The 23,282-nt window shown below is 42.9% G+C and overlaps 1 protein-coding gene across 1 annotated transcript; it reads right to left on the bottom strand.

Annotated features, from left to right (window-relative positions):
• Nucleotides 1–195: 195 nt before the first annotated feature.
• NECAP1 (NECAP endocytosis associated 1) lies at nucleotides 196–21,947 on the bottom strand. The gene is made up of 8 exons (XM_044418318.1): nucleotides 21,713–21,947; nucleotides 12,082–12,182; nucleotides 10,527–10,631; nucleotides 9,098–9,179; nucleotides 6,575–6,683; nucleotides 6,281–6,467; nucleotides 2,870–2,975; nucleotides 196–2,384 (listed from the first exon to the last, which is right to left on the bottom strand). The coding sequence occupies exons 1-8, from the start codon at nucleotides 21,817–21,819 to the stop codon at nucleotides 2,336–2,338; spliced, it is 846 nt and encodes a 281-aa protein (XP_044274253.1). The 5' UTR covers nucleotides 21,820–21,947; the 3' UTR covers nucleotides 196–2,335.
• Between the last annotated feature and the right edge of the window lie 1,335 nt (nucleotides 21,948–23,282).

Below are 23,282 nucleotides of genomic sequence, written 5' to 3'. Positions count from 1 at the left end.
CCAACAAAACTATCGGGAACAACTGTTTGTGTATGTTCTGTGGCCCTGTCCCTGTCCCTGTGCACGACACACTAAATGTGAATCAGGAGGCATCCTAGCATCACCCTGACTGCAGCATGAGGAGGTCCTGACAGCACAGAAGCCACCAGACTCTTTAGAATGGGATAGAAACATGCCAGGCATGCACAGCAGAAATACATGCTTTGTCCAATTTTATTCTTGAATTTATTTGCTATTATTGAACCAGTGCATCTTATGCTTTATATACATGCACACGAAGTTTTACTTCAGTTTGTGCCAATACATTATATATTATCTTGATAATACTATTTTAAAAAACAAACAGACAGAAACAGAATCACAACAGGGAGAAGTTCCTGATAAGTCTCTTCATGTCTGGACACAGAATTATTGAAATGACAGGACCTGTCACTGATATGGAATATTCAGCCAGGTTCTAGGATTCTTGGGCTGGCTTATACCACAAGGAAAGAGCTTAAAGAAGACGGGAAGTGTTTACAACCAACCAGTAGTGAAATAAAGCAGATGGAGAGATAATGTAGTTGTAGAAACAGGTAAGTATAAAAATAAGATGGCAGTGGGAGAAGTGATGAATAACTGGGCATTTAACGTATGTACAGCCTTAGAAAGCAGACACCAGCTCCCCTTTTCCATAAGTGAGATGTGCATATAACATTGCAGAAGTGTTTAAAGGTATTTCCTTTCTGGTTATTAATGGACCAGGTTCCCCACTGCTGCTCTAGGATTTAAGTAATCTGTTGGATTTGAGAGCTGTCAGGGCCATGAGCAAGGGATAAACATCAGGAAGATGTGCCCTCATTCAATCATACACATCTAAGAGCACAAAACCATGTGACTGCAGAAGATACCATCTGTGTGCACATGTACAGGCCTCCATCTGAGACTGTATCGCAAGAAGTGCCCACATTAATTGTACCACTCTGGTGCTCCAAAATGAAGAGGCCTTGCTACTACAGACTTTATTGGCCATTTCTGGCCCTAAAGTGCAAGCAGGGAGGACAAAGGTAAGTCTGCACAATAACCTGAGCAGCTCATGGAAGGAAAGGATTGGGTGCCCATAAAATAAAAATCTTAGAAAAGAATGTGGAAGAGGAAGAGACAATGTCTGGAAAGGCTTCATGGTCCACTAATATTTGCTGAGGAGATACTATTAGCATACAAGAAGTTAAATCACACTGGCCAGACAGTCCAAATGTAAACTCCTTGAAACTTTGACATTCATTTTTGGCAGTATGCATCAGATGCATTTCTGCTGCTTTGGCCAGTTAGGTGACAGCACCTTCCATTGGCCATAAGTAATCAGTGAAATGCTTGGCCTTGCACATCAGCTGACATTCCCACAGTGCAGAAGCTACACCAAGCTCGGGTCAGAGCTGAGCTGTCTTTTCTAGATACAGGATCCCTAGAAGAACCAGGATTGCTGCTGTCTGATGTGTGGATGGACTTGCTATTGTTCCCTGTAAAGAGGGAGAGTAGTTTCTTGTAGTTGCTGCTGTTTTTACACATTTCCAGTTTTAAAATGTTCTGCAGTATAGTCAGTGCTAGGGACATGAGCCAGGAAGGGGGGAATAGTCAGTGAGATTTGTTGGTGCTCACTCAATAGAAAATAAAGACGATGCAAGTCGAATTGCACCACACCTAGGTTTATGCACAGACTCTAACTCTAAACCTCCCCTACCATAGATATAAGGGGAGAAAGAATATTTGAGAAAGGGCTGAATTAGTTCCATCCTAAAGATACTATGAAAAAGCAACCTGTCCTAGATAGAGAGGATAGCTCTAAGATGAGTTCTTTAAAAATGGCTTTTGCTTTTCACCTTGGTTGCTATATCAATACTAGTGTCAAATATATTGTGCAGATCTACTTGTGCTGGCTTGTAATTGCTATGGGAGATCTTGAGAAGAGAAAGGGGACTATACTTGGCTAGCAAAACGAAATGAATGCCACATCTGCTCAGTGTTCTCCTATTCCACGCAGTATCAGTCTAGATTTCCTCTGCAGCGGCACCATGAAGGTGAATAGATTTATGGAAGCCAGTCACAACTTTTTGTTCCCACACTTCTAATTTACTTCAGGTTAGTGGCCTGAAGCATTCCCCAAAGCTTTTGTAGGTTTGCTTCACAAGAGAAAATGTGTCAATGCAATGCAAATGGAAACATGAACAAAAACAGGAGGATCATCCAGAAATCATGTTCTGACTGAAAAGCCAAGGTCATCAGCTCACTCCCATCCCACTTGAAGCCTGAGGATCCTTGGTAATTGGTCCATGCCTATATCACCAGCTCAGATTCTTCAGAACTGGACCCAGTTGGGTGGCTGGGGAGACTGGCTGGGAACAGTGCTGGGAGTGAAAAAAGGCAGAAGAGTGTTAGCAAATAAGAGAACGGCAGTCGTTGGCCCCAGCTCATGGTACTGCTATGGGCATGGAAACACTGGGACCTGCACACTCTAGCATGCACCACTTCACAGCTCTTTATCAAGATCTTCACTCTGGAATCCTAGTACTGAACAGCAACTGGCAGAAACAAGGCCTCTGCCTGACAAGGTTATGGGAACAGAGGAGACAGCTACATTTCTGATCCCTGCTGTTTAAGGAAGGAAAAGCGGGGCAGGCTGGACAGTTAACTAATTCAGCCATCCTGAAATCCAGGAAGTTGTGTTCCTTTTCATGCTGTTTTAGCAATTTTTGGTGAAGTACTTTATTTTAAAAAAAACCTAATTTGCTTGTTGTTGCTTGTTAGTTACCTGGAGACCCACCTCTGGCAGGCACACTCCTCACAACTTCCCAGGCTAACAGTCTCCCACATCCTTTTCTTGACTACCTACCTAGATGCAGTGTTAAAGTCTCCCCAGAGGTCTGTGGTAGCTGGAACCACAGCAGGCGCAGGTACTTTTGAAACAGCAGGTGGCAAGTCCAAGTCAAGCAAAATATCTGCAGGTCAAAAGAAGCAAACATTCATTACGCTTCTGTATTAGAGTGTTCTTTGGTTACTGGGCAAATATAGAAATTGCATAAATAATGCATAAATGCAATTCACAGATTTCCCATGTCGTCCTTCCATCAAAGTATTGATCAACGGCACACCTGCCTAGTCTTAATGCTGCTACAGCATTAAGATTTCCAGCTCAGTTCTTGCCGCACAAAGAGGGGATCTGCACAGTGTAACTCTGGGACAGGTAACAGAGACTACATGTCCCCCCACCCCCAGCAATTCTGTGGTTCCCATATCTCTGAAATTGGAGACTGAATTCAGCAATGCAGTAGTGAAGAACACAGCATTTTTGCTTTAAAGCAAGGTACATACTCTGCATACAGTTTTTTCAAACAAAAAGTGATTTTGCTTTTTTCAGCTGTGTGGCAGCATAGAATCTTTGAATAGTAGAACTGGAAGGGGTCAAGAAGTCCATCAGGTCCAACCCCTTGCTGTTGCAGGACATCAATTTGCACCATCGCACTCAGATGACTATCCAGTTTCATCTTGAAAGTCTCTAGTGTGGGAGAGCTCATGACCTTTCTAGGCAACTGGTTCCACTGAATTGAAGCCTCAATCTGGGTTGTCACAACTTGAGTTTATTATTCCGTGTCCTGCACCCTGGTGTGAGAGAGGAGATCTTGACCTTCCTCTTTGTGACAACCTTTGAGGTACTTATAGAGGGATATCATGTGCCCCCTCAGTCTTCTCTTCTCAAGGCTGAACATGCCCAGTTCTCTCAGTCTCTTCTCATAGGACAGTGTTTCCAAAGCCTGGATCATTTTTGTTGCCTTCTTCTGCCCCTTTCTAGTTTTTCTGCATCTTTCTCAAATCTTGGTGTCCAGAAAAAGACACATTATTCTAGATGAGGTCTAACTAGTAAAGAGGATAGAACTATTACTTCTCATGATTTGGAAGTAATACTTCTATTGATGCATCCCAAAATAGCACTTGCCCCTTTTGCAGCTGCATCACATTGCTGGCTCCTATTTAGTCAGTTATCCACAATAACTCCGAGGTCTTTCTTTTTCAGTTCTGTTAAGCCATGTATTCCCCATGTATCAATGCTTGGCTGGTTTCTTTTGGTTTCTGCAAGTGGGAGGGAGGCTGCCAGCTGAATCCAGAGGGGCTATGTGGCCCCTGAAAGCACACACCTCTGGTACAGATGGAAAATTTGCAAAAGAGAAGGAGCAGGAGGGAAGGTTCTTCTCTTACCTTACATTTTCCTTTTGCACCCTTCCAAGCCCCTTCTCTATGAAAACTGAGGAGAGGAAGAGTTCCCACTCATATTTCAAAGAGTTTGGAATATTGTGTTTATTGCTAAAACTATAGTATTGACACTAGAGGGGGAGCACATATTTCAATCAATTTCCCAATTCTTATTAGCAATATCAGAACCATTAGAACATGCCCTTTCCATGGCTTAGTTCGCCTTCCTATCCTGATGATTTTATACCTCATGTCCAGGTGAAGCAAACCTTCTTCTCCTTGCCTCTCATTTCTTGGTGTATCAAAAAGTCTTGTACAACTTCTAAGAGAGACTAGAGACCTACGCTAAACTAAATCACTTGGCTCCCAATAGCTAATAAGGTTATATAGAGCAAGATATTGTTGGGAAACCATAACTACAACTAGGATCCATGGCAGCATCCATGCTTTTGCACGCAAAAGGTCCCAGCTTCAAAACTTAAAATTTCCAGGGGTGGCTGGGAAAGACTGAAGCCCTAAAGAGCCATTTCTGCCAGTCAGTGCTAACTATACTGGGCCAGTCTGGTTTGGTAGGGCAGCTTCTGTGTGCCTATGGTTAGCCACTGCTAGCCCAAGCAGAAACTGAAGAGAGGGAACTAAGAAGAGTTAAGTGAAATTTCCATAGGCCAGCTGGAACTTTTACAAACAAGTTTCACCAGCCACCTCTGTTACACATTGCAAAGCATCTTAAAACTTTTATATACCACACTTAGAACAGCACACATCCAATTCCCTAGTAGTCTTTCCTTCAACAGCTTACAAAATCTGCTGCTGTTAGCAGCACAGCTGAAACAAATACTGCTGTGCCTCCTTTGAATATTGAGAAACATCTTTCTCCCCATCAAGTGACTTAAAAGGGAACTTTAGTAGAAAGTGCTCACCCCATCTGGAAAACCTAACCCACTCCCTGTCAAGGTCCATCTACGTGAGTCTCAGAAGAAGGGTTCTATCCAATCTATTCCCCTGAAGAGGGAGAGCAGCTCCACAGCAGAGGGAGGGAGCAAGTGTAGAGCCCTGCCCCTTGGTCTCCTAATCTTCCCTGGCTTCAAACTGTATGGACTGCAAAGCTGATTAGACACTTGCCCTTAGTGGCTGAAGATGTTAGTACAGGCTTAAAAGACATGGACATATGAAAACGAACAAACAGAGTTTAGAAACAAACTAGGTTTGCAGTGGCTATTGCCATGGTCTCCTTAGTATGCATGCCAATTCTTAGATATCAAGTTTCACAGTCCTGGGCAATGGAAAGATACACATCCTCTTATTACAAAAAAGAAGACAGGTGCCTGCTGTCCACTCCAGAGAGTCAAGTCTTAGGCCTGCTTCACATATTACATGACAGCAATCTGCTACCACCTATTTGCACAGTCAGGAGATGCAGGCAATCCTCGCTTCCTGGAGTGTGCAGTTCTTTGATAGGCAGAGGCATCAGGTGTCATTACAGGTTTACAATAGAAAATACATAGTATATGAGGCCTCTTCAATCTCTGCAACAGTAATTATCAGAGGGCAGCATGTCCTTCCTCTTGCTTCCCTTGAGAGGAGAGGTGTTGGGTATTACGGGCATTAACACTTACAGTGATTTCTTACTACACATAATAGGCATGCACACTGACCCCATGAAGCATGGCCTTGGAATCCCATTGTCTCCCAAACAGTGAGGAGTATAGAGTTGGGCATTCAAATGCTGCAATGGTCTTGGCCATCAGCCACATAGTTCTGGTTGTGCTCCAGTGCTCAGCAACAAGGGGGGAGTTCATAGCACTTTTCATTCATTCTCTCACTGTGTTCCTCACAATATTTGCACTGGGAGGGGGTGCAAATATTTTCCTCATATTATAGAGAGGGGCAAGAGAAAGTGACTTCCATTTGGCTACCTAGTATGAGCATGAGAAAAATTAGATGTAAACCAGGGATTCTGCTTTATAGCTCAGTGTCTTTGCCAGCCCCTGCTTTCTGTATATTCAGGACAAAATGTTCATCCCAGATTATCGTTTCTTGCATATGTGGCAGTTACCTGTGTTGCCCACATTGCTGGATTTCAGCACCGGTGGTGGGGTAACATGATTAGAAATGGCAGCCGAGGAAGGAGGGGGGATAGGAGGGAGGGCAATTTTGCCCCCAGGTGGTGGTGGGAGTAGGCTTAGTCCCCCTGATCCAGCTGGACGTGGTTTGGTTGACCCACTTTTCTTTGTTGGCATGTTCTGAAAAGAGACACACAGTATCAAGGGAAATATCTCAAAGTAACAGAAGTTTACCAGAGAAACCCCTGAACAGGCTAGGAAACAGTCAAGATCCATAAGGTTCTCACCCCAATGTTCAATTTAATGGTCTGCCCTTCCTTGAACCCTAGGTCAAGCTTGGGACGGCTATCTGTTTCCTGGGACTCCTTGGAAATTTCTGTCTCTTGTTTCACCCACCTATATTGTAGAGTGAAGAAAGAAATAAAACATACAGGAAGCAGAAAGACTGATTGCAAAGACAAAGAAGATGCAAAGAGAACTCAAACAAGTATTCTACAGCATGTACTTTGGCTTCTCTCCATGAGTATCCTACCCACAAGGGGTTGTATAAGGCATGTACACAATTCTTACTCTGTATCGTACCCTTCCTTCAAAGGATTGAGGAGTGGCTTGCTCAGTCTTACCTTGTTCTGTCCTTACAGTCACGTGAATGCTTGGGCTAAGACCATCCAGTGATCTTCCTAACAATGCAGGTATTTAAACCCAGATCACCCTGGTTGAAGTCTAACACTCAGACTCTAACCTCCCCCAATCTAGTGTCCTCCAGCTGTTTTGAGCTTCAACTCCCATAAGCCCCAGCCAGCATGACTAATGGTCAGGGATGCTGGGAGTTGAAGACCAAAACAGAATTCTAGGTTGGGGAAGATTGGTCTAACCCATAGATGGAGAACCAGCAGCCACCTATCCTTTGAAAAGAGGCACCACTGGAAGCTGCGTAAAAGTCCAACTGTGGTATGGGGGGCAATTTCAAGGTGTGTGGGTATCACAGCTGAGGAAGGCAGTCTTAAAACTTGTCACATGCTGTGACTCTCTGACCAAAAACCCCCTCTACCCAAGAAGGCAATTAGTTCTAAAAGCATTGCTGCTGCACCAGGGAGGGAAGTGAGGAAGGAAAGCGATAAAAGAGGGAAAGTGAGGGAAAGAGCAGCAATGCTGTGGGGATGAAGCTGTGTGTGTATGAAACAGAGGGTGGCTCAGGTTGCTGGGAAGGAAAGAGTTCTCTATTCCTTGTATATAACCTACTGGGAGACCAGAGCAAGCATTAGGTGGAACCAACGCTGAAATGAGGGGGTGCCATCCCTTTTCTCTCTCCTCTTCTCATCCAGGCCACCAGAGAGCTCACTTTTGACAGAAGTCTGAACTGACTGCATGCGGGCTTTTCTTAAAATTAGGCAAGAAGTTCAGATTGCCATCCCCTGCATTATATATTTTCTCAATCTAAGCCAAATCTGCCATCGACAGCTGATCTAGCAGTTTCCACTAATGCCTTCATCATCACATGAATGGGCATTTCAGTCAATATTTGCAACTTTCTGCAGCAGAGTGCTTAATATCCACATCTTGGGATGGCTTCCTCACCTCACCTCAGAAACATTTGCAGCACTGCTGTTACTGCAGACGAACATACTCCTTCTCTATTTTTAACTAGTTTACACTGTGAATCACCTTTCTGGCAAGTACCTTGTGGTATATACAGCTTTAAAACTGCACATTAAACTATTTTAAACATGCTTGCAGATGTAGAAATTCATCCATGACACTAAACTCAAAAACAAAGTTTAAAAAACAAGCTAAAGCTGGGGAGGGTACTTATAATTGCAGTGCCAGTTCTCAGAAAGCCCTCAGACGAGAAAACAAGTTCTCACTTCCTAAAGATCACGTGGGTGGGATCACAAGGATCATATTGGGAGAAGATGTCCTAGAAACACGCAAGGCACAAATAATTTTGGACTTTATAGATGCAATCCATACTGTAAATAGGGCCCAGAAGCACTCTGAAAGCCAGTAAAGCACATCAATAATTATGGGTAATATGTTTCTAGAGCCATTTCTGTTATGAGACAGCCAGTTGAAATCTGCACTACTATTTTAAAGGACAGTTCCACATAAAACACATTGAAGAAGTAACCAGAAGACAGAGTAATTTCTTCTGCTTGTCTTCAAAAGCTTGACTCATCCCATCAGTTCCTACCTCTCTACATCAGATAGCCCTTTGCCAACTAAAAGTGTCTCCCTTTAGAATCAACAGCTGAGAAGTTTGAATGAGAATGGTTCCCAGCTACTGAGCAACAATTAAGAGGCCAAGCACATGCTTTGAATCTGGAACATTCTGCATTAGGGTCACGAGGATTTTAGCAGCAGGACCAAGAAAGGGGATCAGGTGAGGAAGGTCATTCAACCCAAGGGCCAACTTCAGTTTTGGAGATGCTATTGAGGGCTACATTCTAATGGCAAGGAAACCAAGGCCAAAAGCAAGAGGGCTGGAGCCAAAGCATAAACAATATCAGCACACTGTAGCTTAAAGTTCTTACTGCCAGTGAGTAAGGTTTAGGAGAAACTCCTCAACCTTTTAGGATAGAGAAAAACCGCACAAACGTCAGGAAACAAAGCAGCCATCAGAGATGGGAGGAAGTTGGGCAGGGCCAGGAGAAAAGGACTCCCAGAGGTCAGATTAGGGACCTCAGGAGGATCAGATATGGCCCCCAAGCCCTGTGTGCCCTGTCCTGGGCTAGATGAACCAGGGCTCTGACTCGTATGGAAGAGAAGTGACCCTTAGAAGATCAAATGCCAGAGCAGAAAGGAGCACTTACTTGAAATGATCTTGCAGGGCAACATTGAAGTCAAAGGCATCCCCCCTGTCTCCAAAGCCGATACCAATGAAGGCACTTCGCCCTGACAGGGAAGATAGAGCAACACGTCAGTGGCATAACTAGTGGTAACAAAGCTCCCAACAATTTAGCATCCCCAGACTATCTTGGGGAGTTGGGTATAAGTGGCATGGCAGTCCCATGGCAGAATTTGAATCTGTCTGTGAAGCTATAGACTTTCTTTTGTTAACATATATCCATTCAACAGGTGCCCTTTTCTCTTGCCTTGATTTACATTGTTTTCCTGTTTATCCAAATGTTTATGAATTCAAAAGGTGAGTACTAACCTTCTTGTACAGGAGATGAGTACTTAGCTCTGCAGCACTAGATTAATATTGATGGCTGCTCTGAGGCAAAATTAGTTTATTGAAGTTATGGGATGTGGCACCTGTCCTACTTTAAACAATGGAATACAGACTTTAATTTAAAGGGACCTTATTCTAAATTCAGGGGTAGGCAACTTGGTATTTCAACTCCTGTAATCCCTTGCTAATGATCATGTTAGCTGGGACTGATGTGAGCTGTGCTCCAAAACATCTCCCTACTCCCAATTCTGGGAATGGGAGCACCAACCCCTTGCAGCTGGCACGGAAAGAACTGGGCCAGCTGCTCTCTGAAATCAGGAAAGAAAACTCAGAGAAGGGTAAAAGGGAGCCTTTGGTGGGGATGGGAGGCAGAGGAGATTGGGAAGAATACAAGGTATCTTGCAGCCACCCCAGTCTCCTTCCGCTCCCTCCAAAATGTATCAGCTACATGGGCAACAAAGGTCTGTCTACTGGAAAGTGTAGGTCAGGAGGACAGGGAACCTAACAGCACCTCTGCTGTTCCTCCCAGTCTACTGGATGACTATAAGCCTCCATATTTAGGGGCTTATGGACATTGCAGAGGGACCACACCCTTAATTAGTCTCTGCCTTAAGCCTAAAGAGAGAGAGAGAGAGAAATGTTGAACATTTATATATGCCTGATGTAAAGTTCATTCTGGCTCAATCTTCCATTTTCAATGGCCCTTTCTTTTAATCTCTTACATTCTTTATATGGCACTTTTGCTTTACCAGGGTTTATTTTATGTATTAATTATTTATGAAAAGCCTTTCCATCCCGTCCCCTACAGACTGTCTTGGGACAGCTTACAATATTCAGTACTACTGCTTGATGTTAGGCACACAGGAGAGGGCTGCAGATAGTTATCTAGGTATGTGCCAAGGTTACTGTGACCCACTTAATGTGACATAGGACCATCTTTTACAATCACACACCAAAAACACTCCTCACCACTCAACCATATCACTCAGAAGGTGGCTGGATAAGAGACTCCTTATGACCATTCCATTCATTCTAATTAAGCTGAAGGAGAATAAATCCCTTCTCACCGTTCCCATCTTGAATCCGGATGACAAAGTACCGGCTGGAATCAGTCACAGTCTCCACAGCAATCCCAGGGTATTGTTCTATCGGAGCTTGGGCAAAAAGTTCACCTAAGAGTACATAAGAGAAGCACCATGTTCAAGACCAAAACCAATTTCTCCCTAGAGAGATACTGGATACTCTTGCTTTCCTCAAATACAGAAACAACCAACTTATTCAACATTATAGAATAATAGAGTTGGAAGGGCCACATGCTAATTTACATGTAGCATTCTGCAAAACAAAGAAACTTGGAGAGGTAAGTTTCAGTTAATTGGTGGCTTGTCATTGGCTCAGTTTCTGGAGACATCAAAACAGTCATTTTGGGTATGAATCATCCACATCTAATCAACATCACAGTTACACCAGCTTTTATTGCTAACCCTTAATTCACAAGATTAGATACTTAAAATAAATAAATTTACCCAGTGTGTGTGTATTTCAGTCAGTTTAAAAGCCAGTAACATGCTAGCAGGAGCCTCACCATTTGTTCAGTTAGTATATTTTGATCCCAAATACAAATGAGTATAACTGTGGGTAACTGTCATCATGTAACATAGCAAGAAGATTAGTGTGTAGACTGCATTATATACCTTTTAAACCACCTGAAATCAGGCTTACCATAACACTTCAAGCACAGATTTTTGCTTGTAAATCAGAACTGTAACATTTCCAAGAAATGGGGTGATGATTGATGGTAAATACTCTAATATATGTTGGAGATGTGGGAAAGGGATTGGTGACTTCCCGTCTTGACTTCTGTAATGCACTCTACGTGGGGCTACCCTTGAAGACGGTCCGGAAACTTCAATTGGTTCAAATAGAGCTGCCAGGCTGCTGACGAGGACTGGGCATTATGTCCACATGACTCCAGTTCTCCGTCAGCTTCACTGGCTTCCCATTGAAGTCCGGGCCCAATTCAAGGTGTTGGTGATGACCTATAAAGCCCTAAACGGCTTGGGTCCTGGTTACCTGAAGGAGCGCTTTAATTGAAGTATATTATATATTATTAATTGTTATGATATATGAATGAAAGTGGAGGTATTATTGGTCTCTGGGGTGGTAGGGTACTGTATTATTTACTTTTTCAATTATTAGTTGAGCTTTTGTATGTCATATTTTTCATACTGTGATGTTTGCATCTGTGTTTTTTTCTGTATTAAAGAAGAAAAAGGGGTAAAAAAGAAAGAAAAAAAGAAATGGGGTGACATAGGTTACCACAAAAGTTGTTTGAAATGTTCTGTTAACCTAGATCTGTGTTCACCCAATAATTCACAACAGTGCTAATCTAAACCACCATCCAGTAGGTTAATTACCCCAGAAAAAATGTGCACAGCAGCCTCACTCACGCCACTGAAGGAAAAGAAGATTATGATGCAGGAATGGCAATAAAGCAAAGTACCTCCAACAGCACTGCAGTAGTTCAAAATTACTTGATTACAACCCATAGAGCTTTCATTATCAAGAAAACAATGTCTTCAGGACCAAATAATACCCAACAAAACCCAATAATTTCCGCACCTGAAACTTTATCCTCAAGTTTTATGTAAGCAATTTTGCCTTTAGAGGTAATGCGGAGGCGTCCTGTCCAGTCTGGCTGGTCCAGTTTCCAGTCAGAGGCCCTGCACAGTAAACAAATATGGGAATATTAATTGATAAGAGGACAGCAGACCTACCTGAGGCAATAGCCCCACATGTTCACCCAGAGATGGTTTCTTTAGCTTTAGGTTTTCCTAGATATCAGGGCAGAATGCAGCTGTTGAGCATCTCAGCCTGTTTCTTCACTAATACACTCATCTACAGTGGTACCTCCGCTCATGAAGGCCTCAGTTCACAACCAGATCAGGTTGCGAACAGAAATTTCAGAAAAATTGTGCCTCAGGTCATGAATTCTGCATCGAGTGGCGATCGTGATCGTGCCCGTCTTCCCTGCAAGGGCATGATCGCGGTCGTGCTCAAGGGGGGAGATGGCCACGGTCGTGCTTGTGGGGGGGAGGGAGGGGGGAGATGGCCGTGATCTTTGTTGTTGTCACTTTGTTTCAAATTTTTGTGATTAAAAAATGATTACAGAACAGATTAACCTTATTTACATTGAATCTTATGGGGAAATTTGACTTGGGTCACGACCAATTTGGGTCACGACCAGAGTCACGGAACGGATTAAGTTCGTGAGCCAAGGTACCACTGTGGTTGCCTTCCTGCTGTAGAGCAAGCTTCAGAAGCAAGAGGAAAGGGACCTTTTTCATAGAATTCATTCCTACAATGGTTGAGTCAGAAGGTCCAAGAAGGCCATTGAGTCCAACTCCGTGCTACTGCAGGATGCCAGTTACACCATCCCAGTCAGATAACCAATTACTTTTTAAATGTTTCTAGTGGAGAAGAGCACACAACCTCTCTTGGCAGCTGGTTCCACTGTCATACAGCTCTCACAGGCAGGAAATTCTTCCTTGTGTTTAGCCTGCACCTGGTGTACTGCAGTTTAAGTTCATTGTCTAGTGTCCTGCAATCTGGGATGAGTGAGAATACCTCTTTTCTTTCTTCTTTGTGACAGCCTTTGAGGTTGCTGTAGAGTGCTATCATGTCACCTTGTAGTCTTCTTTTCTCAAGGCTGAACAGGCCCAGTTCTTTCAGCCTCTCATCATAAGACATATTTTCCAGGCCCTGTATCATCTCTGCTGCCCTCCTCTGAACCTTCTCCAGATTATCTGCATCCTTTTTGGATCTGGGTACAGGTAGGTCAGATTAAGGCAGAGCAGAGGGGAATGAGTACCTTCTCTATTTCTAGTAGTGATATCTCTATTTATACATCCCAAAATAGTGTTTAACTTTTTTGCAGCTGCTTCACACTACTGGCTCATATTTAGCCTACTGTCTACTACGACTAAAAGGTCCCTTTCACTCTCAGTGCTGTTGAGCCAAGTATCTCCCATCTTCTATCAATGAAGCTGATATATCTCGCCTAGGTGGAGAACTTGGCATCTGTCCCTGTTGAATGTCTATTCTATTGTTTTCTGCCCAGCTTTCAAGCTTGTCTAGGTCTCCCTAGGTCTTGTGTCTTCCAGGCTGTTAGATATTCCACCCCGTTTAGTATTGTCCAAAAACTTCATTATCTTTTTCTGGATTTCTTCATCAAGATCATTAATACAGATGTTGAAGAACTCTGGTTCCAGGACTGAGCCCTGTGGTACCCCACTAGTGACCTCTCCCCAGGTTGAGAAACTATTGTTGATTAACACTCTCTGTGACCTGTCTTGAAGCCAGTTCTGGTTCCACCTAGTAGTAGTACTATCAAGTCCACATTTTGCTAATTTATTTATTAGGATGTCATGTGGAACTTTGTCAAAGACTTTGCTATGGTCTATGTAGAAAACATTCACTGCATTTCCCGTGTCCAATTTGGTGGTTACCCAGTGGAAGAATGAGGTTAGGTTGGTTTGGCATAACTTTTTCTTAGGAAATCTGCATTGGCTACTGCTTATCACTACATTTTATTCAAGGTGAATACAGACTGATTTTTTATAATTTGCTCCAGTAACTTCCCAGGACTGAAGTTAGACTAACTGGTCTACAGTTCCACAGTTCATATTTCTTCCCTTTCTTGTAGATGGGCACCACATCTATACTCCTCCAGTCATCTGGCACCTTCCCATTCTTCAAGGTTTCTCAAATATGATATATAGTGGCTCAGAAAGCTCTTGTGCCAATTCCTTTAATACTCTAGAATGAAGACTTTCAGATCCTGGAAATTTGAATATATCCAGCTCTTCAAGCAGCTCCTTGACTATTTGTCTGTTGATCTTAGGTTGCCATCCTTCCCTTTCATTTTGCATTGCCTCCTCTTTAAGCAGATTACATTTTATTTTGCAGGAGAAGACTGAGCTGAAGTAGGAGATGAGCACCTCTGCTTTTGCTTTGTCACCCGTTATCTTTTTGACATCCTTGTTGAGCTGCTGCATGCCTCTCTCTTTTGTCTTTTATTCTGTACATAGCTGTAGAAGGCTTTATTATTTTTAGCATGCCTTGCTAGTCTCAGTTTGGAACTTGCTTTAGCCTTACTGACTCTGTCCATGAAAGTTTTTGCTATCTGTTTATGTTCCTCTTTTGAGGCTTGACCTCCTTTCCACTTCCTCTACATTATCACCTTAGCTTTAAAGTTGTCTCCTAACATTTTAGAGAGCCATGAGGATTTCCTTTGAAATCTTCTATGCTTTTTTTTTTTTTTTTTTTTTTTTTTTGTTGGGATGAGTTGTTACTGTGCTTTAGGAATTTTTTTTCAAGATATCCCATCCTTCCTTGACTCCCCTCTCCTTTAGAGTGAGTTGCCAAGTGATTTTTTCATATTGTTGACTTGAATGTCTTAAAATTGGCCCTTCTGAAGTTGGCTGCAGCAGACATTTGTCATCCCTTTAATAGAGAATTCAAGAATGGTGTGGTTACTTTCACCCAGAAAACCCATGGTTGATACTCGATCTACCAGATCATCTTTGTTAGTCAGTATTAAGTCTAATGCACCTGTTCCCCTCATCCATTTCCTCCACTTTCTGCTGCACATGTGAGGAACCTCTTCAGGAGGCATGTCTGGCTGAAGGTGTCTCCCAGCAAATCTCAGGGAGGCTGAGATTGCCCATGATGTCTTGTTGCCACATTGGCTAATTGTTTTTCAAAGATAATGTCTTCCTCTTTTCTTTAATTTGGTGGGCAGTAGTAGATGCCGATGGCTAAGTTGCTATTGTTTTTTGCTTCTCTTAAGTTGACCCAGATGCACTCAATGTGGCTTTTTGGCTCCTCCTCCTGTAATGCACCATAGATATAAGTGCAGTGGTGCCTCAGCTCACAAATGCCTTGGTTCATAACCAAATTGGGTCACAAACAAAAATTGCACGAAAATTTTGACTTGGGTCGCAAACTCCGCATTGGGTGGCAACCAAGATCACAGCCATCTCCCCCCACCACCCCGAGTAGAGAGATGGCCACGATCGCAGTTGCGTTCATGCAGGGCAGACATAGAGGAGCTGATGACAGAAGAACTTGCTGAACTCCAGCATGAGCAGCAGAAGGCACTTGCTGAGGAGGATTCCACTGAGGAATAGGAAGACAGGGAGGAGGTTAGCAGTGATGTGATACAATCCATTATGGAAAAATGGAAGGAGTGCCAGGATTTCTTTGAGAAGCACCACCCCAATATAACTGTAATGAACAGAGCGTTGAATCTGATGAACGATAATGTGGTCTCTCATTTCCGGAGGGTTATGCAGTGCAGGAAAAAACAAGTGACTATAGACAGATTTTTCACCAAAATTGACCCTGCAGCTAAGAGACAAAGAAAAGAGGAAACCCCTGAAAGAGATCTCCCCAGTGTCCTTATGGAGGGGGACTCTCCCTCAAAACAATAACCTCCCCCCTCCTAGGTTAGTGTTCTCCACTGTACTGTACAGTACTCTGTTGTTCTTTGTCACTTTGTTGTTCTTTGTCACTTTGATTCAAATTTTTCTGATTAAAGAAATAGTTACAGAACGGATTAACCTTATTTACATTGAATCTTATGGGGAAATTTGACTTGGGTCACAACCAATTTGGGTCACAACCAGAGTCATGGAACGGAGCAAGTTCTTGAGCCAAGGTACCACTGTATTCTTAACCTATAGTGCAACTCCCTGCCCCTTTTATCCCTTCTATTTTTCTTGAAGAGGTTGTATCCATCTATTTTTGAATTCCAACTGTGAGAATTATCCCACCATGTTTCATGTTTTGGTTATTATATACTGGCCCCAGTTACTCTCATTTCAAAGCAAATGGCATCATTGCTGTTAATGCAATATTTAGTCTTTCTGTAGCACTTAAAAACCAGCATGTGGCACAAAAGTTTTAAAAATAAGTCTGTTCAGTGATGTTGGTTTTCAAGGAAGAAATTTGAACTGAAATCTAGGAAATGTTTGCAATGCAAAGTAGGTCCATTTGCATTGGAAAATTTTCTGTTTGTTTTGGATAATTTGCATAGGAAAAAGATCAATTTACTTTGAATAATGTTTAAATGACTTAGAGAGACCTAATTTAGAAAGTTTTCATTATTTGCATTCAGTAAATAACCAATCTAAACATGTTATTTATACTTATAGCCAGAAGCTTTTGAGTTGAAATATTTGAGTGGGGTCCTACACCTGCCAAGGCCATACAATTCAATCCATCTCTACAGAGAATGGGTCTACTGATTGCCCACAACAGAGGCTTTATGGTGCAGACACCAAAGGGTTAGAGCAGGCTGAGCCAACATTTTAGGGTGTTCTTATTATAGAAGTTGCTGCTGCTCTTGCCTGAGGATTCGATTAGTTATAGAGTTACAACGGTATCATTTTTATTGGTATGTTTAATTGGAATTTGATTGTAACTCGCTTTTTTAAGATAGTGGATTGTAAGTTTTAAGAATTGATATTATTTTCCATTTGGTGAGCTCAACATTGAGCAAACATATATTTGCAAGGGAATCCAAAGTGTGGCACACTTCCTCCACAGAAATACAATGGGGGCCTTCCCAGAATGATTTCTATGAATGTATTATTTCAAACAAATTCCAGAATATTGTACTAGTATTCACAGCTGAGTACTTGGACTCACCCCATGAATGCATCCAGACAGCCAGACTGCATCCGCATTGAGAATGATAAACTGCTGAGATGGCCCTTGGTTACTTAGAAGCAGTAAGCTGTTAAGCCCAACTAAGATTTTCTTGAGGAAACAATAGTTTTGAAAACTGCATGAATTCTTGTCTAGGAAGGAGTATTTATCTGGATCCTCTGTGGGATTGCCTAAGCTGGTTGTGAAATTTGTTCAGTGATAAATGACAGTAAGAAGGATCAATAATCTAGTGAGGCTCATTAACAATGGTGTTCAGTGATATAAAATGTCCAAGTACTGGAGGGTGGGACATTTTTCTTCTGCTTGTCTGCATCTTCCACAAATAAGTGTAAAACTTATCTTCATGTCAAGTGTCAACTTAGTTATCATGAAAATGGACCCTACATAAACACAGCAATTAAAAATGTATCATTTGGTATATTTAAGAGTATCACCCCAGGAGGATTTTGCCCAAAACAATAATTACAAGCTTCCCTTGCATTAGAGCTGGGACTTTCGAGTGTGCTCTCGGTCCTATTGCGATGCCTGTATGCCCCTGAAATAAATGACTTACAGGCACCCAGTGCAGAGTGGGAAGAGAAGCAGAAGCAATTGCCACCCCTCTGTAGCTGAATTTTCCTAGAGAGGCTTTTTCACCTGTCTTGTTGGGATGGTTCAGTATGCAGGAGGGAGAAATGATGTTAGCATCTTGGCTGCTCCAATGTCCTCCCTTCCCTTGAACCAATACCTATGAAACCACTTTTTTGAAATCAGAGAACAACCAGTGTGGTTCTTGCCATGATAGCCATGAAGGGGTATGGGAGGAGCAGTGGAGCTCCAATTGCATGCCCCAGGTATCTCAACTATCTTATGGCTGCTCAAACACTGTGTAGAGCAGTGATTTCAACCTTTCCACAGCTGGGGACCGGCAGAAACAGGAAAACCACCTTGAGGGGACCGCTGAGGCAGAAACAAAAAGTGACCTCTCCCCTTTCTGGCCCCACCAGCAGCACCGGTGCACCCCCCACAAACGCAATGTCAGATCAAGGAAGAAGTGGTAGAGCACAGCCAGCCCCCATGCCAGTCCATGGCAAGCAGGATGTGCCCCCCTCCACAGAGAAATGAAAACCACTGATCTAGAGGTATTTGATCATTCCCTTAGCCCAGGGGTCTCAAACTCGCGGCCCGCGGGCCAATTGCTGGGGTGGGCGGGGCACGAGGGAGGGGCCATGTGGCCTTCAAAGCGCCGGCGGCACCCGGGCCGGCCACGGGTTGAGCGGCCCACCACCCCCGCGGTGGTGGAATACTTGATGCGGCCCAGCCTCACCCAGACTCTACTTCCAGCGGCCCCCAGGTAAGTTGAGACCCCTGCCTTAGCCCGTTAAGAAAATGGGAGAAATGAAATTTGAAAATCAACACTGTCATCAACATTGTAGTAAACAAAAGGAAGTTTTTAGTACCTGGGCTGAAATAGAATGTAGGTTCTCCATCATGCCTTATTTTTAAGGAAAAGGCCCAGAATATAATTCCATGCCAGTATGTTTAGTTCTTGGCATACTATTACCATACACAGAATACAACTTGTAACCCTGTTGTAAAAGCAAACTATGGTGTGATGTGTTCATATGAAACAGCCACCTCTGGTTTTTGGAGAAGCACAAACTTAAAATTCTAATCTCTAGGTGAGGATGGAATCCACCTTCCCCAGGCTCATGCCTTCACATTCTCATAATGAAAATGATGGTTTGTCATTGGAGCGAATGAAACCCAGTAAAGCTGTAATTTTAAGCATTCTCAACAGTACATGAATCAAATGAATAAATAATTGGGAGTAGGCCATACTATATATAGTTGGACTTGCTTCTGAAGAATATGCGTAAGAGCAGGGCTAAAAGCAGCATAGGAAATGAGCTATCTTGGGTCTTTATATCATGATGCATCTCAATAAGTAATATATTCATAAAGTAATAGTATAACTAGAAAAAATAAAAGTAAAAGTTATTACTGATTTTAATCAGCCTCTGAAGGATTCCTAATTTCTGATTTGGAACTTTTATTCTGATCTTCATATATTGCAGTAAATAGGAGATAAATGTGCATTTGGAGAATCTTCTCCATTCTTCAATATTTTAGCATGTATATCTTTTCAACCATTCATCAATTTATTTAACCTGATGTAGAAGACACATCAATCTGAGGCAATCATGTAGCAAAGAGAATCAGAGGCTGCATTGTAATGATGTGGCCACCATATTGGAAAGCAATATGTTGCACAGATTCCTATTTAGACCAAATAAAGATTATCTTTATTATACAAGACAATCTGTATTCCTCAAATTTTTGAAACTGCTTGTCTAATATTATCTTGAGTGGATTACTTGTTTTTAATTTTAAAACCCAACTTTATAAATATCTCACAGAATTCTGAGAGACAGACAAATAAGGTGCTTTATTTTCCAATTTGTCTCCATCTTGCATTGTTTTACAGTGGGACTCTCCCATGCCTTCTCCAGAAGTGTTGGCAATAATGGCTTTTAATTGTGCAAAGGGGACACCAGAATATTTCAGCCTTGAACTCAGGAAGAAACAGAGTCTTCTAATGGAAAGTATGCTGCAAGATATCATTGCGATCACTCCACTCCCTCAACAAGCAAAGGAAAACTATGTCAAACTCACAAAGTGCATATGCTGGAAGGGCCAGTAGAAACAAGCATTACTGTGTTGGAGTATCTACTGTCTGGTCATCTGTGTTTACCAGACCAAGAGAGTCAGCGCTGATGAATACACTTGAAAATAATCCAGCTTCTTCCGTGACCATTAGCAACAGGATAAAAGGTGGAAGAGTGAATTTGTCACTGTAGCAGGATAGCTCAGTTTATGCATGCATTCACACATACACAGCAAGGAAACAGAGAAGCTTGGAGAGGGGAGGAAATCCTGCTCAAGAATCTAACATCAGCAAAAGAGAGTGAATCCATCTGTGCAGCTACCTTGAACAAAGGAGAGAAGCTATCAAAAAGCAGAAAGCATCTGATTTGTGATAGTCCTCTTTTAAGCATCCTTTGTCCTGTCAAGTTCCTTGGCATTTGCTTTCCTCCAACAACACTAAAGGAGCAATCCTACACTAGACACTGTCTAGACAGCCATAGAAAAGATCAGACCAGCTGATTTCAGAAATGTGTTCCAGGGTGACCACTCAAGCACAAACTTGATGCGCCTTCCCCACTCCCTTGCAGTCAGCATGATTCTTTTCATACCAGCTGTGGCTCCAAGATGGGAAGATCAACCTTAGGGTCAGTGCTGAGTGAAGTTTCCAGGAGAATGGGGAAGGGGGAGTGAGGTTCCACTGGCCCACAGTATATCCTGGCCAACCCTCAATCCATCCTCCTGAGAAGCTAATGCAAATGCCTAAAAGGCCCAAATCAGAGATCTAAATGTTTCATGAGGCAGAAGAAGTGGGGAGGAGACTGTCACCTCTGTTCCCCTTCCATCTGCAATAGGATGCCCATAATCCTCTGAGCTGTATGATACTGGCCAGTAAAAGACTGGTGACAAGAGGGACTGCTCCAAGTTGATGCCTGAACATGGGGGATTAAAACAATGGGAACTGAAAGATTATTAATGAGGAAGATAGCATTCACACACGGTATTACAACTCTGCTGGGCTAGGACTGGGAAGAGCAGAATAAAATCTCCTACTTAACCCACAGATCACTCTCTCAAACTAAGGACTTCATAAGACTGTGGTGAGGAAATGGAAACATAAATCCTATTCTGAGCTCCATGAAGCCTTCAGGGAAGGGTCTGAAGCAGGTTGTACAGCCGGCCTCATTTGACAAGATTGGGGAACAATTATCCATAACTAGAATGGTTAGTTATGGATAGCCCCTTCCTACCTATAGGAAATGGACTTGGGAGCCTTAGGAGTATTTGGAAGCAATCACAACAGAACCCTACTCTCTCCTTGCAGATACAGAAGGCTGCATGGATGGAAAACTGCTTTAATACAGTAGATTTTAAAGACTTTAGAAATCAACAGCAGTAAGTGCTTTTCTGAGTGTTCTCAGTGGCTCACTGGATTTGGTCACATTCAGTTCATACTAATGATATGAAGGGCAGAGGATATTTTTTTTCTCCCAACTGTCACATCTCTATCCTTCATTACTTTTGTCTCATCTTTTCTGTCCCTACCTTTGCAATCTCCTCCACTGTCAAAATAGTTGATAAACCCATGGGCACATGTGTCTCTTTATTCCTCTTATAAACGCTATAAAGCACAGTGTATTATGTTGACTATGTTGTTACAACCTTACTGTTTGATAATAAAGATTATGCAGATTGCCAAGTCACGTAATTCTTCCAACAGCTCTGTAAGGTAGGCCTCTATCTCATGGCACTATTGTATTGTATCGTATTGTTTCTACAAGATGCGAGGAGAACGTGTATCACGTGCATGTGCGTAAGAAACAGAGGTTAAAAAACGTTCCTAAACGGCGGGGCGTGCAGTAACCAGGCAACATCCCTATCCCTCATCTACTACCTGTATCCCCGATTCGAGGCCCTCGGGGGGATCCGGAAGACGCTAACATCAGGTTTCACACACAGCACTGACTCGTACTCCACTTCAGCTGCCGCCGTCGCCATCATCTCGAGTCTCAGACTAGCGTATCGGGGAGATGGAAGGAAAAGAGACGGGAAAGGAAATTGGTAACCGGGCGCGCTTCCGACCGCCACCTTTGTTCGGGGCTGGCACGGAAATGATGCCGATCATGTCTGTAGGAGAGCTGGTGCGCGCCATCTTGGGTACTGGCACGCTTTTCGCACTGCCACCAGCCATCTTGCCCAGTCACGATCAGTGCCGGACTCCATCTTGGTTTTTGGAAGTTTGTCTGCCTTTCCATGCAGAATTAATCAATAGATTCGCAAAGGCAGCCGACTTCCGGGTTGTACATAGACCTTTTTTTTTTCCCTCTCCACGGGCGTTAGAAACAGTTGCCTAATAGGAAATCTGAAATTGTAATATAGGGGTTTTTGGCTGCAACGTGGCCACGCAGCAGCTTAAGGAAGCAGCTGGAGAATACCTTCCTGTGACTCTGGTCTTGTTCTGTATAAAGATGTGTTTCGTTTAGCTTTTTAAAGCTTGTAAAAGTGCAACGGGGCTAAAAACACTTAACGCAGCACTAGACATTTGCGTGCAACAAAGCGCTGGAATAGAGGAGGGGTCTTTTTTCTGTCTCTCGATAAATTCAGACTGGCCTGTGAGCCTATTTCTACGTTGCAATCTTGTGAAGAACTGAATTTTGCCGGAAAATTTAGTTTAATTTTAAAACGATTTCACACGCATATTCTCAAAAATAAGACCGTGATTAAATAACCAGGACACTTCTTTTTGCGTCTTTTTTTTACTTTTGGGAGGACACGTTACTGCCCAATTACAGCCATGCTAGTTTGTTTGTTTGTTTCTTCACTTGTTACTGCTTCCCGAAGGGAAAGTGGGGGGGGGGGGAAGCATTCTAAGGATCCAGAAAAAGTCTTACAACTCTCAAATTTCCCCAGCTGGGTATGCCTGAACATGCACAGGATTGTGTCATAAAGGAACCAGGACGTTTTCAACCTAATCAGTGGAGTGAGTCACTCTAGTAATCCTATCTCTGCCTCTGCACCCAGCTGTGGTGACGAAAGTGACCGAGGAGCCATCTTGGGCACTGGCAATGCGTCGCGGGCGCATAGAGCTCGACGCGTTGAGAATAATCCCATCTCCCGGAAATTCCCGAGTCCACTTGGGATGCCAGCTTTAGTCTATCTTGGGGTAGGACGTGTGAACTACCCATGAAAAGCAATGGCGGAAAACAGGGAATTTAAGCATGGCTGGTTTAGTCTCCGACCTTCTTCGACCTTCTTCGTCAGCTCCCCGTTATACACACATCGTAAACCGCACTGGTCGTGTGGTAAACGGCTAGATAGACATTGTCAGGCTAATTTTAAAATATGTAAAAACTAAATCACCACCATCGGGGGGTTTTTTTTGCTCAAAATTAAACTTGAATAAATGTAAGAATTCCTTTATTTGCTGCTTTTTTTGTTTCGATGGCGAATCCGAGCCTATTAAT

This window comes from Varanus komodoensis, unplaced genomic scaffold, assembly GCF_004798865.1.
Source record: "Varanus komodoensis strain SLA01 unplaced genomic scaffold, ASM479886v1 scaffold9, whole genome shotgun sequence".
In the NCBI taxonomy this organism is placed as follows: domain Eukaryota; kingdom Metazoa; phylum Chordata; class Lepidosauria; order Squamata; family Varanidae; genus Varanus; species Varanus komodoensis.
Note: the sequence above shows the minus strand (reverse complement) of the source record. Positions and strands in the feature narration are given on the sequence as shown.

What these genes read in the sequence shown, in the direction of transcription:
- NECAP1 (XM_044418318.1), bottom strand. Translation starts at nt 21,819, where the DNA reads ATGATGGCGACGGCGGCAGCTGAAGTGGAGTACGAGTCAGTGCTGTGT. An exon ending in ACTTGAGGATAAAGTTTCAG is followed by an intron (nt 10,632 to 12,081) that starts GTGCGGAAATTA and finishes ATGTACTCTTAG; the next exon opens with GTGAACTTTTTGCCCAAGCT. An exon ending in GCCCTGCAAGATCATTTCAA is followed by an intron (nt 6,684 to 9,097) that starts GTAAGTGCTCCT and finishes TCTACAATATAG; the next exon opens with GTGGGTGAAACAAGAGACAG.